Genomic DNA, 16117 nt, shown 5'->3' with positions numbered 1-16117 from the left:
GAATATAGTGATGTTTAGAAATAATAAAAACACTGAACACAAACTTGCATTGTTATTATTATTATTATTAATATTACCATGAAGTTAATTTATAATGTATTATTGTAAATTATAAATAAAACAGTTTGTTTTTTACTTTTCAAAAGCCTTTCGTTTTATTTAAAGGGAAGAAACCAAAAAACAAGTTCGACACGTTTATGTCCGTTTCAGGTGGGTAAAATAAGATAAAAAAGAACAAAACGATTATTAATTTTAATCGAGAGTCGTTAATTCAATTACTTTTATTAAACAAAATTAATATAGAGAGGTGTTTGATAAGTAAAAAACAAACAGTTTTTAATTTTTGTGTGTTCGTAATAAACTTTATATAAGATAGAAATGTTTGCAAAATAAAGTCTGTAAAATAAACTTAATTTGATTTCAACTGTTCATTAATTATGTAAGTATTGTTTACATTACTTTGTGGACCCCATATAGGCCTGATTATCCATTTCAACTGGGAAATCGTGTAATAATTTGTAAGTATGCACATATTAGTAACTCTTAGGAATAATCTTGGTTAAATGCAATTTTTGCAGGATTTATCATAGTAAATTATTTTGAATACTAAATGTGTGCACTTGGAACGCATTTTACCTATTTTCTTGCCTGTAAAACATTTGATATAAATAGCTGATATCTAACTGATTTAATTCAGCTTATGTTAGCGAGTACTTCCTAAATGTTGCAAATATTTAGTGATTTTGATTTGTCAAGTTTTTGTTTTTAATCTGGGTTATTTGGTAAAAACACTGAATGCTGTTGGTAACGCCACCTACAAAGTCTTTAATTCGTTAAGATTTTGAAATATTTTTAAATAAAAGTTATAATAGTGAATGAAAACTTTCGATTTCGGGCGATTTGTTAAGCTATCTTGCTTTAGAGATGATAATTTACAAGAATCCCTATCGAAAAATTGAATAAATGAAAGAAAAATCCGTAGGTGCCTCTTTGGCGGGATCACACAAACAGTTGTTCTAATGGCCGCAAATGTAATCATACTGAATGGACTTACGTGTTGAGAGGAGACGATACTTTCAAAGGTATTCCTTAAAAATAATTAGTTGTATTATTTAGACTAGACCATAAACGTTTGTAAACGATGTTTTTGTCTCTTCTAAAAATTGTTAAATGGCCGATTTTTGGATCGTATAGGGTGGGAACTCGCAGTTGTTACCGTGTTTATGTTGACAGTGACATAAGAGTTTAATATAAAAACAATTTCTTTGTATAATGATTTGGAAAGTCTTATTAATATTGGCTAAGTCATTATCGGGCTTCCGAAGTATTTACATATCTTCATTACATTTTACATTAGGTGAGAGCTTTGACAAGACGTCTCCGATCATACGAACCCCAAAATGACTTCGACTGTTACATCTGCGGCATTACAAAACACGCGGAGCAAAAGGTCTTTGGTTGAGACTGAAGAGGCTGCTGTACCAGACTCGACAACCAGTGTGGAGAAGGAGAGGGTAGGATTCAGTCCTGGGCAAGATGTTCTTTTAAAACACAAGGATGGCAGGTACTACCTGGGGACTGTGGTAGAAGTTGATAGTATTAGAGAACAGTGTTTAGTGAAATTTGGAGACAACACAGAGAACTGGTCCAGTGTCAAGGACCTGACCAAACTTAGCACACCTGAACAAGAGGACCTGCTGTGTGTTGTCTGTAAAAAATCTGCACCAAAGGACAAGCATGAGATCTCTGTCTGTGATAAGTGTGGCCGCGGTTACCATCAACGCTGTCACCAGCCTGAGATCCCAACCATTTGCCTTAAAGAAGGTAATTCACTCTTGTTTTTATATAGTTCTTTTATTTGTGTTTATTATGTTACTGTAATTTATATTTGAATATCAACTTAATGCTGCTGCCATTAATCATAAAATAAAACTTAGGAACGAGTTGGATGTGTAGAAGGTGTATGGAGAGTGAGCCCCATAGGCAACGGAGAAACGCCGAGTACAAGCAGCTGCGTAAGGATTCCATCCGTAAGATTTGCTCAGGAATTGACAACTCCACATCCTCCTTACTTCCCACTTCGTTTCCCTATGACGTGAGTCCTAATTGTTGTTACTTTTATTATTATATTTTTCAAAGGGGAAAGCCCCATACAATGTCTAGAAAAGTAATACATAGGTATTTAGTAGGTCACACTACATTATTAAACTAAAGGAAAACGTCGAAATAATTATAATTAAATCAAGTTATTTTTACATAAATTTGAGTAATATTGTAGAGTTACTGAATAATATGAATTATAAAATAAACCAATCTAGTCAGATACAGTTGAAGAAAAGAAACAATTCCCTTTTTTATTTAAAAATATTTTCAGCCGTACGCTTTAAATTGGGACGCTTATCACCGAGTCAATATGGAACAAATTTATTGTTATTGTGGCCAGAATGGAGAATGGTATACCCAAATGCTGCAGTGTGGTCGGTGTCGACAATGGTTCCATGAGAAGTGCGTTCGATGCCTTCAGTATCCTCTTTACTGTGGTGATAGGTTAGATCTTATTTTCTGTAATCTCCCAGAGAGTAGATAATAAAGTTGCTTTTATTTCTAGGTTCTACGTATTTGTGTGTGCTATTTGTAATTATGGAAAAGAGTTCCTTCGTCGGTTAGAGCTGAAATGGGTCGACCTGGTGCATCTGATGGTCTTTAACTTGACTGCTTACCATTCTAAGAAGTATTACGACCTCGACACTGTTATCATTCCATACATAAACGATAATTGGCATGCTTTACAACTACCACCAAAGGTTTACTGCAACATTTATTTTTTTATTAAGAAAATTGATAATCGAGGCAATAAGTCCTTTAGTTTTACATGAATAAAAGTAATTAATAGTGTTGGAAGATTAAATTTTAAACCGTTTGCAGATGAAAATGTAATAGTTATTTTACATTAGGTTTGCTAATAACACTTGTACGTGGCTTACAAGAGAAACAGTTAATACATAAATAAATAAAAAACATGATAAATATGATTTCATAATTTTGTTATTGTTTCAGATTTACAATGTATCGAAGGTAGAAAGGAGAGAAAATATTTTGTCGGTGCTTACAAACAATAGGATTCGTTTCAAATGTGGCCGTGAAATCAAGAAGAGGACGACAATATGGGGTTTAAGGGTACGACTTCCGCCCCCGGCCCCTTGCGTAACTCTACCACCGACAGGGCCTGTTTGCGAGCAGGAACTTAGAGAACGATGGCAAGGGAACAGAAAGTTGCAGTTTTTACCGCTTTTCAAAGCCAACGACACTAAAATGATCATCCCCGTCGATAATCACATGCTCAATATCATGATGGGTACCGCATATCAAGAGAGCAGCGCCCTGTCAGAGACGGAATCCCCATGCCCTAGTCCAGACGCCGACTTAGCAGAAGAAAATAGACTCGAAATGAATTCGAAATTGTATATTAAAAACGAGTTTCATGGGGCCGGATGCGCGAAGAAGAGCGTCCCGTTCCCGAAAATCAGTCTCCAACGTCGCAAACAATTCCTGAACAGTATGAATCGGGAACGGGAGAAGTTGCTCCGTAAACAGAAAGCAAAGCCGCCGGAGGTGAAAGAAGAACAAGACAAAACTGCAATTTTACCTCCGACGCCTCCCACGTCTGTTTCGGCGCCTCCTACACCGCCGTCAGTCATTCAAGATCAAGCTGAAAAATTGGTAGATCCTACCAACTCCTTAGAATTTCCAAACACGCCTTGCGACACATCCGGTGATGAAACGTCGTCAAAGAGCACATTAGACTTGATAATACCGCCCCCGAAGGACTTTAAAGGCAAGAACAATCCGTTTTTGACGCTTCTAAGAGGTACAGGAGACGACGGCAGCGCGTTTAGAGGCAAAAAACGACGCAGCAAGGATGCTATCACATTACCCTTACCTCTGACTGCTGTTATACCCGGGACTCCAGTAATTCGCCCTATGAAACGCCAACTGAGCGAAAAGGACATATGTATAGGCCCGAATGGGGAGGTTAAAAGGCGTCGCTTGCGAAGGGGACGTGTCGGGCAAATGGCCATGTACACGGCAACGGGACAGCCCACTGCAAGCAAAACGGCTACGGTAGTCCCCGCTCGTCCAGATCAACGCAGCCTACGATCTAGTCTCCAACAGCAAACAACGACTAACACATCATCGTCGTCCCAAATTTCCAGTTGCGTGGACTACGCTCTGAACGGACGTCGACTTCGACAGCGCCAGGACAAAAACGAAAAGGAAAAAGTCCCTAGTTCCACCTCTTCCAATCCGCCTACCCCCAAACCTAGTCCCGTTAAACAGGAGCCCGACATAGACATGGACGATTTGAAGAGTTCCGTGAATATTTATTTCGGAGCTGCCAACAGGATTGCAGCGGGCGAACGGTTTGCCGTCAAAGCTAAACGTGTGGGGCCTTGCGGGAGAATACAATACCTGATAGAATGGGAGGGACCTAGTAATGGAATGACCTGATCGAGAGCTACCGTCGACGGTACGTCGTGGGGGCACGTGAGGATCACAGTCACCGCTGCAGTCGTGCTACACGTTGTTGTTGTGACTTTGTAAGTAAAGTAAAGTACGAACAGGTGGTGGGTGGCTACGATGTGGCGAGGGATTAAGAGTGGTTCATGTACGATGTCGTCGTAGATTAATTAATTGATGTTTGGTGTAGTAATGTCTACGAAAAATTACGTAATTTTGATCAAAATTGGTGGACTTTTTTTATGGGCTTGATTATTGTTTTATTTGGGGTTTGATTGACGGGGCCGTGTACAGGCCATTACAACAACAACAACAACAACAAAAACAGCAACAGCAGCAGCAGTAGCAGCCAGCAGCACAAACTGCCTTCGTTTAATAATTATTAATTGAAAAGGTGTTTCTCGACTGCCAAATTTCTTTATCACTGCCATTCTTGTTATGTATGGTTTCGTTATCGATTAATAACTAAATACATTTCTGTTATTATTATCGATACTGTATGTAGAATTATTATTTGTACAAATGGGTTAGTTAGGGCATCATTTAGTTGAATAAAGTACAGCGACGACATTATTAATTATGTAATTATTATTATCTATTAATTTTTGTAACGTACTCTTCTGAATGCTTTAATTGTGTTGTTTGTATGTAATTCTTTTTTTAACTGCTGGACATTGAGACAGATTCAGAGGATCGCTTGCTGTACTTTTTGCAACCCTTTTGCTACAAAAAATGAATTATTGTTCAGCTGTGATTGAGCTAAAATAATTCCCTAAAATTAGGCATTTAACTGTGACTGTTCAAACATTGACGTTCTGGTAATTTGGATTTTTAGCTAACACGCTGTTTGTAAATAATATATTAATAACATATTACCTGTAAAAATGCAAAAAGTTCATTTTTTTAGTTAGTTTATTAGTAATTTTTAGGCAAGAAAATGTATAAAGACGTTCTTTTTTGAGGTAGATAAAAACCAAATTATCAGGACCTGTTATTTTTTCTTTTTAATTAATTAATTAAATAAAGTCACTCTCGTTGTTATACTCAACATTACTTTTACGAATATTTCCGCTTTATAATTCAACCTTGATTTGTCTACTGTAAATTAAGAGCTGTGTACATTTTCAACTTCAATTTATTATTTATAATGGAGTAGTTGATGAGACTGACTTTCTTGGGTATAACTAATGTATTTGCGATGTGATCGCCTATTTAGCGTAATCCCCATAGACCATTTTGTTGTATACTTTTACCCCTTAGGTAAGAAAAAATATAAGAACTGCCTGTTTTGTCGTATTTAAATGAAGAAAAGAAATGCATACAAATTTCAGTACTAAATTGTATTTTTATCAAACGTTAAATAAATCGACAACTAGTTTCCATTGTCTTATTTCAATTAAAAACTTAAAACCATAATTACAAGTCAGTTCTTATAAATAAATAAAAATATGATGAATTATTACATACACTTAATTATCAGTATCACATAAGCTCACTGAATGTGAGCCAGTCTTTTGTAGTCTATTTTTTCCAACTGTACTAACGGTTTTAGTTGTTCAGCAAATATACGCATGTCTTCGGCAATAGCATCTTGTCCTGAAGGAGCAAGGACTGATAGTTCTACCAGATAACTCTGGGAAATAGGCTCGACGCTCTCGTTGGGTTTACTTGCCATACTGCCCATTTTGAATATTTTGGACACAGTAATTTTCATCCTGCCTTTTCTAAACATGTAACCACGGGCAATGTATTCAAAGTCCACTCTACATCCTAATTCTGTTAAAAATTCCACAATAGTAGAACTGCAGGCCATATCTATACTAGAACGTACTGCGGTTGGTCTGTTTTTGTCCCCCAATTCGTGCTGACCCACGTACCGAAGTTGCCAGGGGGCGTCTGGTACATCTAGGGCTCTTCTCACACGTAAGGGCAAAACCATTGAAGAATTAGGTGTATTACCACGCAGTGTGAAGCACAGCTCATGATCATTGAACGATTCGGGGCCACTATCAACATTATCGCACAAACCACGGAGTCGATGAAGAAGGACTTCTACGTACTGGTCGAGAACTGAACCCTGTAGCAAATATTCCTGGTTTGGTATTATATTACATTTTATAGCAGCACTCAAGGAGTCCACTGCAGATCCTGGAGAAGTCATTTTTACTAAATTGATATAAATATTAGCTTTAATTTATAAAAATATCAAAAATTTGACAATATAACCTTAAAACTTTTGTTGAAACTCAAGGTTATAGCATGGTTATAGCAATGGCCAACCTGAAAAAATAAAATCTGATTTATTTAACACAAATTCGGTTTTATTGACCGTTGATGACGTATGTCTTTGCCTTACCCTTTGTAGATTTATTATCTATGGTCTTTGCGAAATGGGTGACGGGACTAACAACCATTACTGGTGTAGACAGTTTTCGTAGGTGAAAGTGGTTAGGAGCATATAGTTTACGCCATTTTGTAAAATTTAAGGTGTAAGTCAGGTTTCATGTTTATTTATTGTAATTCTCCTTTAAATCGTTCGAATTAATTGATCATTTATCGTTAAATATCTTGTAATCTTCTCCAACAGGTAAAAGTTAGAGCACTTGACTATTTTGTTAAGGGTGGGAACAAAGAAAATTTGTGAATTTGTCTGATAGTGTTGTTTATGTTATAGTGTGCATTTAACATATTACAGGAAGATGTCTCGATATCGTGAATGGGATTTGGCATGCAAAGTCTACGTGGGCAATTTGGGATCTTCAGCCAGTAAACATGAGATAGAAAGTGCATTCAGCAAATATGGTCCTTTGAGGAACGTGTGGGTTGCTCGAAATCCTCCAGGCTTCGCCTTTGTTGAATTCGAAGATCCTCGTGACGCAGAAGATGCAGTTCGTGGATTAGATGGAACGTAAGTCAACCAACACCTTCAAAAACTTCTTCAAATTCGTCACATGTAACAACTTTCGACACCTAATCAACTACTCAACTCTTCATTCTTCTTTTATATGGTAATTACCATCACAATGTTTTCAATACATTGCTTATATACCTACACTAAGAGTACCGTGCATATTGAGGTGTATTAATTGTTTTCATGTAGCTCTCATGTCATGTGTTAGTCAAAAATTTGTTTGTGTTGTGTTTCAGGCGCTGCTGTGGTACCAGGATTCGAGTAGAGATGTCCAATGGCAGGTCACGTCGTGGCGGAGGTCGTAGACCACCACCAAGGTATTCCAGGTCAGTTAGTTTTAGGGGGTACTAGTTGAACAATCAAAATTTCAAAAAAGAGTTTGAACCATAATTTGCACAGATATTCAACTAGTACCAATGTTTAATTTTGCCAATAAAAACATTAATAAGCTCATAAATTGGTCAAGTAATTTTGTGATTTTGAGAACATAACTGTTCTTGAATTTGGTTTTTAATGTTTTTAATTTTGGCTAATGCTTGTAAAAAAAAGATAATGTATTTGAGGTTTTGAAACTGAGGATAAAATATCGGTTTTTGGAAATATTAAAACTTTTTACATGCTGGATAAGAAAGTAATGAGCGTTATTATAAGTAAATTATCAGTCCTAAGGCTATCAAGAATAATACAGTTTTTAATAATTAATTTAGTTTAATAGAAGTTTTGGGTTCATTTAATTTTGTCAAAGGTAAAAAGACGTTTTCTTGTCCGAGATTTATTTCTAAAACATTGGCGTAATAGTAGCAGAAATTTGAGAGATTTTATTTTAATATGAAACAAAAGAAGTAGTATATTTGAAACAGGTGGTAAATGTAGTTTGGCATAGATTGCAGGGCAGCGTTACTGCTCTCGTTCTCAACCCCATCGTTCGAGCCCCAAACCCTTCCCGGCTACACATCTCGTCATACACACCACCTACAAAAAATTGGGTGGTTATTTCAACCACTTATTACTGCTGCTACTACTACTACTACTACAATTCTCTACTCAGCCACCTGTTGCTGCTACTCTGCGTCATTTGTCAGCTTTTCTTCGGGGTTTTTTTCGAAAAAATCAAATTCTTCACCCACCATGCTTCTCCGGCATCGTCCACATCGGTTCAACATACCAACCCACCTAAATCATCAACACCACCATCAACTACTACTACTACTACCACTCCCACATCAACGAAAACGACGTCGAAAATTGGTCTCTCCTTCGCCAAACTTCCGTATTTTTCATCTCGCGCTCTCCCAATAAAACCCCAGTCATGACCCCCAGGTTCAAAATGAAGCAACTGACTGACATGAAAAAAAAAATCCTATTTAAAAGTTATTGGACTATGGAAGTTATGTTAGAATTGCACTTGCTAATCCTAGTGTTTGACCAAGAAATTTTATAACATTAAAAGTTTCCAGATTTTCTTAGGTTTAAATATAAATTTAGTATTGCTAAAAGTTTTCTGTATCTAGAGAAAGTTTACGTGTAGTTAATAGGCCTTCTAAATGTTGTTTCATTTTGTATCCTGGTGATCAGTGTGGCTGCGGAGAAGGTAAATACTTTTGGTATAATTTACTATGACCTATGTTTTGGGTTTTCTGTCTCTAGGTCTACGTTCTTCGCATTTTGTATCGTAAGTAGTAGCAATTTAGTTTATTTTTTTTTGTTTGTTCTTGTTTGTTGGTGAGTCACTTTTTCAGGTTGTGGTGTATAGTATTCACTGGTATCTCACTGTCCTTCAGTAGTCATTGTATGTTTTAGGTCACGTTCTCCACGTCGTTCTCGGTCTCCCAGGTCCAGGTCTCGCAGCAGGAGCAGGAGAAGTCGCTCCGACTCGAGAGATCGCCGATAATTCAAATCGCTCGTGTTTGTCTCTCGTATAATCACTTCTTATATTTTCGCGTGCCACTACGTAAAACCACAAAAACAAATGATATCGACGGAGAATCTTCCTTGTAATTTTTTTAGTTATCATTAGTAACTTTAATTAAGTAAAAAGTAATCTGCAAAACAAAAGCATAATACGAAAACAATTGTGTAATTGAATTCACTTCATTTGTATTGTAATTATTATTTCTTTTATATATGTAGGTGTAATTTTGCATTCTTATTCGTAAGTTTACAAAAAAGAAATGACGAGAAGGTGTAATTCGTGTTGGTTGTGTTCAACGAATTGCTAATTAGGGACACCGTTGGCAGGGGAGCTCAGGCATTCCCGAATCGTTGTTTCTCTGTTCGGACGTGGAATTTAGTTTCTGAAATTGTGCATGTTCATTTACATAGCTTTTTACGTGCGTATTGCAAACATTTCTGTATTCCTTTTTGGAAAATCATAAGTCGTACGACTGTATAGTAATAAAAGAAACAAAACAATTTTTTAAATATACATATACACATTGCCTTTATCCTTATCCTCGTTGTTAGTGGAATATTAGTTTGTTTTAATGAAAAGGAAATTTGTGTACGATTAAGATGTGTGTCTCCGTCGGGCGAATTCATGCGTTTTTGAATTCGATTTTTTTTCCCTGAAATTGGGTTTATATTTTTTTACGAAATAATTTATTACATTTTAATAATGATTTGATGGGTAGGAGTTTTTACTGCTACGGAATTATTCAGTTTTTCAAATACAAATATTGTGAAGAATGTGGTTTTCCATATTATAACGTTCTAACTATCGTTTAGCTAGTAGTTAATAGAGGGCGCCTCGAATTTTTCTTTGCGTAATTCGAATATATACTTGAATGAAACGAATTAATTTGTATTTTTTAATTCAAATATTGCTTTGTTATTTAACTAAGGCACAATGGGGTTTATTTATTCAAGATGATAATGGCAGTGGCTTCGTCTGTATTTCGTCATTATCTGCAAGTTGTCTTTTATATTTTGATTAAATAGGGCTGGTATTTAATTTATTAAGATACTTTTCCTATTTGGATTTTCGTGTAAGACAACTTCTGAGAGGGTAGTAATATTACATTTGACTTTTTAATTTCGTTTTGTGTTACTTTCGTTTTTTATGTATCAGTTTGGTTTGGCGTCTGGCTTGTAGAGGGCGCGTAGGTGGTAGTAGTAGTTAGTTTTAGTGTATGATGGGTGGCCTACGTATTGTTAGGGTTTGAATTTGAATTCAAAACTTCTCAACTACTTGTGAAACTTTTATATTTATGAAATTCACGTTACAAAAATGAAAAATATATACAAAAAACATTTATTATTTTCTTATCCATTCACACAATGCACTTTTACGACTAAGATGCAGGCTTAGTAATAAATTAATTCTTTTATTTACATTTACAAATGTCTGATTGTGGGATGAAGTAATAATTAATTATTTAATTAATTAATAGGTAAAGATTTTGTTGTGGCTTGTGTATATATACATACACGAGTTTGCTTTCAAATAGGACAATGATTATTAATTATTTATTTGAACTGTATGTACTGAGTGTATGAGAGGTAGAATTCTTAAAGGTAAATAAAAACTGATAAAAAGTTCTTCAATATACGTGCTTAAAATGAAACGTAATTGTTATGACATTAAACGACGAGAAATGTTATACAGTACGTTCTAATTTCGATGGCAACTTAAGCTTTGTGAAAAAAAGATCTTGTCCTTAGGTTTCGTTTGACTAATACGTAAAGGGAACTTTATCCTTATCTGATGTTCCTTTTTATTTCCCTAATAGAGAGTCGTAATTAAAACCGTTCGAAAAGGCGTTTAAATGATTTGATCCCGTTTGGAAATCGGCCCATTTAGTAAGGTCCATGGTGGGCATGACGCCACTCTTACACGGCACTCGGGGGTTTCTAAAAAGAAGGAATAATAAAAGTACAATGGACTTTAAGGAGAAACACTTTTGCGTACATTTCGTGATCGGGGAGTACCATTGGGTACAACTGAATCGAGTCTATGAGGTCCGTGTTATCGCAAATGAGTCGAGCCAGTCGCGTTTTACGTACTTCTTGGAGCTGTTCGGGGGTGAACGACGAGGGCTGATTGGGCAGTTCGTACCTTAAGAAAATTTTCTGGATTTAATAACAGTTACCTCTTTAGTCAGAAAGAACACTTACCAAAATCTGTCCCCCCGTCTCGAATAACTCAATTGGGTTGCAATGATACACGCAAACGTTGGCCCCAGCATACTCCCCGGCAAAGGTCTTTCCGACACCCCCCCTGACCATAGATCTACGTCATTTGGATGTCTAGTAACAGAAAACAAATCAAAATGATTAATATTCGATTTTGTTTTGTATTTTTGAAAACTTACTCAAATATAGTGGTATATTTCCTAACGGTTTCGTTGGGCATGGCGCTGAAAAGGTCGTCAAAACTGTGCGCTTCTGGCAAGCCGCAGAACTTCCTAAACTCCATGTACCCTGGGATTCCAAACTCTCTTCCCCTTTGCATGTTGAAACTGACCAGGTCCAAGCCGAACCTCGCTCCAGCTTTTTTGAACAGGTGGTTGGTGACCTCTTGGGTTATTGAATCGTCCATGGCTTGGGCCACTTGGTTCATTAGACCCATAAAGTATTCGTCCAGAATTCCTGGCCTGTACAGGTCGAAAGGTCTTCGAATTAAATCGGACAAACGCTTGGAAGCTATTAATGAAATAAAACATTAAAAGTGTACATTGATTATTATGAGGTAGGTACCTATAAATTTGTGGGCTTTGCTCCATCTTTCTACAGCCGTTGGGAGGAGGGAGTGGCCGAACCTGAAGGCTGCAGCCGAGAAAGCATCGATAATCCCTGGGTTTACAGAGGGATCATAACCGTCCCAATAGCCCTATGTCAAAATTTAAAAGTGGTGAATGACACAAAAATTTTATTAATTGAAATACTTCTTACATCTTTTTGTAAAAGAAGTCCAAATTTTTGCATCACATCTTTGCCCAAAAGTATTGGCAAAAATTCGTTGTAGGTAACATGTTGTATCTCCGCTATTACAATCCTTCTGGCTTCCTGAAATTCAGTTTTTTACAGACTTTTCTTTAATAAATGCTTCTTTATTAATTATTATTTACTTGGAATAGGATTTCATCGTCCCAATGGGGGTTAATTTCCGCCAAGCCTTTCGCTATCCTGTTGTGTTCTCTAGCCATTAACGTGTGCATGCAGGTCAAGATTAGTTGTTCGTTGACCCGAATTTCCCCTGAAAATAATCGCAGTTATTTGATGCATGTTCACATTAACGAAACGTTGAAAATAAATATAATAAATTCTCACCCGCTTCAAAGCAGTACATTGTTGCATTTGGTCTTGTACAGCCCTCGTCTGGAATGTCCAGTTTTAGGGGAAGCAAATCCTTCAAACCATATTGGTTGAAGGAAGGATTCATCCTTAATAAACCTCCGTATCCTGTTCGTAGTTTTCTGTGGATAAAAAGGCAACATTTGGCTTTTAAGGAATCAAATAATCCTCCTTAAGGAATTAAATAATCTTCCCACTATTACAATTACCTTGCAAACTTTTCGGTGATGCCATAGACTGTGTTCCCATCAATGACTCCTGTAAGGGTGTTAAATGGTGTCCTCGAACCTGTAAAATCTCTTTTTCTTTAGAGGGTCACATTCGATTATAATCAACCCGTAGGGACTTTACCTAATCTGCACCCTGGTCTTACAGCTGGCAAAGCTCTTACAAAATCTAAACACTTGACATTGAATAGTCTGTAAAAGTAATCGTCTTCAGGTATGGGGATCTCGTTACAATAGGGGTTCTTGAGATGATAAGGCCTATTACAGCATTCTTCCGGGTCGTTTCGGTTCAAGGGGTCTGCAATTAATAAGTGAAGCCTAAATTGGTAATAATGAGATGAAATAATTACCCAAAGGGGTTCCGGTTAATGTGAAGTCGTGATCCATGAATTGTCCCCAGGCAATGACCATGACGGTACCCGCGTGGTCGTGGTAACCCTCGTCGGGATGCATTGTGCGTGAAACCACGCGAGACAGGGGTAGTTGACCACCTGTTACACTTATACGGGGTGCAGACATACCATCGGCAAATAATGGACCTATTAGTCTGAAAATCATCATTGATTACGTCATTATCTTTTTGAGGGCAAACGGGCCTTGTTATGGTGAAATATATTAGTTTACCTAGTAAATGGGGTGTTTGTGGCACCCCACGTGGGGTGCTGCAGATTATTACAAAGACCATCGAATCTTCTGTATTTTCCTGGTCTACATTCAACGTTGGATAAATAGGCGGGGCACACGTCACGAATTAGGGTCTTGGAGGTGTCGATTAGGGGTAGTTTCTTTTCTATATCCTCGTAACTGAGTCCGTACCTGTACAATATTAGACATAAGAGATGTATAAATAAAGTTGATGTACAGTACACAATGGAATTATCGGGAAACTTACGTCCTCGCCAAATTGGTGGAAATATCCAGGAGTAGTTCCCCTACGGTTGCCAATTGTTCTGGTGCCCAGTCACCCAGGGGTTGGGCCACATCTATTTGAAAAACAATATAAAAAAATTATTATGTTATAATGTAATATTTTGTTGTTTACGTACGAATTCTTTTTCTGGCATCAAGATAGGCTGCATTAACAGCCCCGTACGTTATACATGTCCGGGGGTTGTTGTAGTTACTGTAAAAAATGTTTAGTTTTGATATTGCTTATCAATGGGTTCCTAAACGTGTTTAGGGAATAGGTACTCACAGCGGGGTTCCTCTCAGCAAATTATAAGTGTAATCGTAAGCGTCACTTGTCCCGAGGGAGTCTAAGACTAGGGCACAATCTGTACTATCAACCCCCGTTGTTACATCCAAAGGGGTGAATTGTATGGACCATGTGGTTTGACATAACGATATTAGGAGTAATAACAACGGCCAAAACCATCGTCTGAAATTAGAATGAGAAGAAATAAAGTATAATTAACATTTAAACATTTAAAAGGATGCTAATTCTTAAAGTTTTCATGCCTTTTCTTGGGGTAGTTTTTAGATTTGTTTAAGGATGAATGGGCGTCTTATGCCTTGTTATTTAAAAAAAGGGTTCGTGGATGGTTGTTGTGTCGATGTTTAAATGGGGGAAGAGAGCCAAGTAAAGGCCTTGGACGCTCTAACGTGTGTTGTGATGTTTTTACAAGCGGGGGGCCCGTTGCGGTTTTGGGGTTAGTTTAATATCGTTAATTATAGGTTTGGCACAAAGTACAGCGGAAGGGACTTATGTTTAGTGAAACTGGACACTTTATTGGCATAATCTTATAGTTGAGTCCCAAAAAAACAATGGAATTGAAAATTTGACATCTGAAGTTTTAGGTTAGGTTATTAGGGACCTACTTATTTTCATCTGAAGAATTTTGAAAACAATTTCGCTGAAACCATACTCTATATTAGATAAAGGCATGCACAGTTAAGGCTAAATCATCTTTATTTGTACAACTTTTATGACAAAAAAAGGGATTGTTTTATATCAAGGTGTACAACTGCTTTCAAAATACGCGCTATTCCCTCTCCAAAAGCTTTCGTCTACAGTTCTGCAATTGACCTCTTCTGGTAGGGAACATCCGACTGCCCCTGCGACTGTTCGTTTGAAATTGAAAATTGTTTTTTTTTTGTTTTTGAGTTTAAAAATTCGCTTTTTTGTCCTATCATGAAGGGCTTTGGTTGCTTTATAGAAAACCATGACTACAAAAGGATTTCCATGTTGAATAATCTAATGAATAACTTTTTTAAAGTGCTGGTGGGAAATTGATGAACTAAAGGATTATCCCCACTGGGAAGTTATTCCAGTTTTTAGCGAAGAAGATTTCCGTTCATCATTTTCTAGAAGGATTGCAGCATGGAGACAACGCTTATACATGTCCGGGGGTACATGAAGATATTTAGCCCCAATCCTTATTTGATTTTGATTTTAGTGGGTGAAATGTGTTTCCATATACTGATTGGTAAGTTTTGTCTACCGTTTCTTAGATATTTTCAGGAATAAAGGACTTTTTCTTAGGTAGCGTGGGTTTCGTGTTGCAACATGGGGATCAATTTCAGCTATTTATTACAGATTCTTAGTTTATTTGAGGTCAAATAATTAGGGTTTTGTTAGATTTTTAATATTTCGACAATAGGTTTGGACGATGATTGCAGATATTGTACATTTGGTGGTCCAAACTGTGGAGGAGCTCTTTCGTTCAATACATAGATACATATACACATATATGCAAAAATGTATCCCAAATTTTTAATTTTGGCTTATTGCCATTCTGTAGATTGGGTTTTGATTACTTTCTTTTTATTTCTACAATAGGTATACGTCTGACCATCCTTGGGTTTGACTTTGAGATAACATCCTGGGATTAGGTAGACTAACAACATAAACGTTTGTAGATGTAATGGTTCTGGCAATGAGGCTTTTATTCATACTTCCAAAAATGCTCCTAATGAGATGGGCGAAATATTAGGGAACATATAGGCACAACAGCTTTTGTAACTAATACTAAATTTTTCAACAGGTTTCCATTTAATCAAATCATAAATGAAAAAGGCATTCACCAGTCCAAAGGGTATGGGGCCTCGACAAGGGAAGCCTCCCCTTTATGCTTCCTTTCACTGGGGTTACACAAGGATGATAATAATGGTAATTATAATTAATAATAACTTTAACAACCCTTGTGAAAACATAACTAATATTAAATTG

At 36.8% G+C, this 16117-nt stretch overlaps 4 protein-coding genes across 10 annotated transcripts in view; 2 read left to right on the top strand and 2 right to left on the bottom strand.

The window, feature by feature from the left end:
* Positions 1 to 809: 809 nt before the first annotated feature.
* Positions 810 to 5895, top strand: LOC108738978 (polycomb protein Pcl). The gene is made up of 6 exons (XM_018472611.1): positions 810 to 1082; positions 1358 to 1824; positions 1938 to 2095; positions 2375 to 2547; positions 2609 to 2804; positions 3058 to 5895. The coding sequence occupies exons 2-6, from the start codon at positions 1401 to 1403 to the stop codon at positions 4507 to 4509; spliced, it is 2403 nt and encodes an 800-aa protein (XP_018328113.1). The 5' UTR covers positions 810 to 1082; positions 1358 to 1400; the 3' UTR covers positions 4510 to 5895.
* A 29-nt stretch (positions 5896 to 5924) lies between these two features.
* Positions 5925 to 6805, bottom strand: LOC108738991 (mediator of RNA polymerase II transcription subunit 18). Its single transcript, XM_018472638.2, has 2 exons — positions 6745 to 6805; positions 5925 to 6684 (listed from the first exon to the last, which is right to left on the bottom strand). The coding sequence occupies exon 2, from the start codon at positions 6677 to 6679 to the stop codon at positions 6011 to 6013; it is 669 nt and encodes a 222-aa protein (XP_018328140.1). The 5' UTR covers positions 6680 to 6684; positions 6745 to 6805; the 3' UTR covers positions 5925 to 6010.
* A 71-nt stretch (positions 6806 to 6876) lies between these two features.
* Positions 6877 to 9860, top strand: LOC108738989 (RNA-binding protein 1). 7 transcript variants are annotated; one of them, XM_018472631.1, is made up of 4 exons: positions 6877 to 7007; positions 7214 to 7426; positions 7666 to 7746; positions 8313 to 9854. In XM_018472631.1, the coding sequence occupies exons 2-4, from the start codon at positions 7218 to 7220 to the stop codon at positions 8740 to 8742; spliced, it is 720 nt and encodes a 239-aa protein (XP_018328133.1). In that variant the 5' UTR covers positions 6877 to 7007; positions 7214 to 7217; the 3' UTR covers positions 8743 to 9854. The 7 variants fall into 7 exon arrangements, with proteins under 7 accessions (XP_018328133.1, XP_018328131.1, XP_018328136.1 ...); XM_018472629.1 differs by having other exon boundaries at positions 7666 to 7755; XM_018472634.1 differs by having other exon boundaries at positions 6879 to 7007; positions 7666 to 7755; positions 9230 to 9854.
* Positions 9861 to 10451: 591 nt separating this feature from the next.
* Positions 10452 to 16117, bottom strand: part of LOC108738979 (peroxidase) — a 16048-nt gene continuing 10382 nt past the window's right edge. The window contains exons 2-16 of the mRNA XM_018472612.1: positions 14144 to 14326; positions 13995 to 14071; positions 13841 to 13931; positions 13573 to 13764; positions 13299 to 13495; positions 13073 to 13246; positions 12931 to 13009; positions 12698 to 12843; positions 12496 to 12623; positions 12320 to 12433; positions 12125 to 12257; positions 11740 to 12070; positions 11543 to 11674; positions 11337 to 11483; positions 10452 to 11278 (exon numbers count right to left, since the gene is read on the bottom strand). Of these exons, the coding sequence (XP_018328114.1) occupies positions 11143 to 11278; positions 11337 to 11483; positions 11543 to 11674; positions 11740 to 12070; positions 12125 to 12257; positions 12320 to 12433; positions 12496 to 12623; positions 12698 to 12843; positions 12931 to 13009; positions 13073 to 13246; positions 13299 to 13495; positions 13573 to 13764; positions 13841 to 13931; positions 13995 to 14071; positions 14144 to 14326 (2260 nt within the window). The 3' untranslated portion in view covers positions 10452 to 11142. The remainder of the gene's footprint in view (positions 11279 to 11336; positions 11484 to 11542; positions 11675 to 11739; positions 12071 to 12124; positions 12258 to 12319; positions 12434 to 12495; positions 12624 to 12697; positions 12844 to 12930; positions 13010 to 13072; positions 13247 to 13298; positions 13496 to 13572; positions 13765 to 13840; positions 13932 to 13994; positions 14072 to 14143; positions 14327 to 16117) is intronic.

The sequence above is a fragment of the Agrilus planipennis genome, unplaced genomic scaffold, assembly GCF_000699045.2.
Source record: "Agrilus planipennis isolate EAB-ADULT unplaced genomic scaffold, Apla_2.0 scaffold134, whole genome shotgun sequence".
Lineage (NCBI taxonomy): Eukaryota > Metazoa > Arthropoda > Insecta > Coleoptera > Buprestidae > Agrilus > Agrilus planipennis.
This window is presented reverse-complemented; position numbering and strand designations above follow the sequence as displayed.

Excerpts from the sequence above, each read along its gene's own strand:
- LOC108738978 (XM_018472611.1), top strand. The coding sequence starts at position 1,401 with ATGACTTCGACTGTTACATCTGCGGCATTACAAAACACGCGGAGCAAA. Across the intron at positions 2,548-2,608 it reads CCTCTTTACTGTGGTGATAG|GTTCTACGTATTTGTGTGTG; the intron begins GTTAGATCTTAT and ends TTTTATTTCTAG. Across the intron at positions 2,805-3,057 it reads CTTTACAACTACCACCAAAG|ATTTACAATGTATCGAAGGT; the intron begins GTTTACTGCAAC and ends TTATTGTTTCAG.
- LOC108738991 (XM_018472638.2), bottom strand. The coding sequence starts at position 6,679 with ATGACTTCTCCAGGATCTGCAGTGGACTCCTTGAGTGCTGCTATAAAA.
- LOC108738989 (XM_018472630.2), top strand. The coding sequence starts at position 7,218 with ATGTCTCGATATCGTGAATGGGATTTGGCATGCAAAGTCTACGTGGGC. Across the intron at positions 7,427-7,665 it reads GTTCGTGGATTAGATGGAAC|GCGCTGCTGTGGTACCAGGA; the intron begins GTAAGTCAACCA and ends GTTGTGTTTCAG. Across the intron at positions 7,756-8,312 it reads CCACCACCAAGGTATTCCAG|ATTGCAGGGCAGCGTTACTG; the intron begins GTCAGTTAGTTT and ends AGTTTGGCATAG.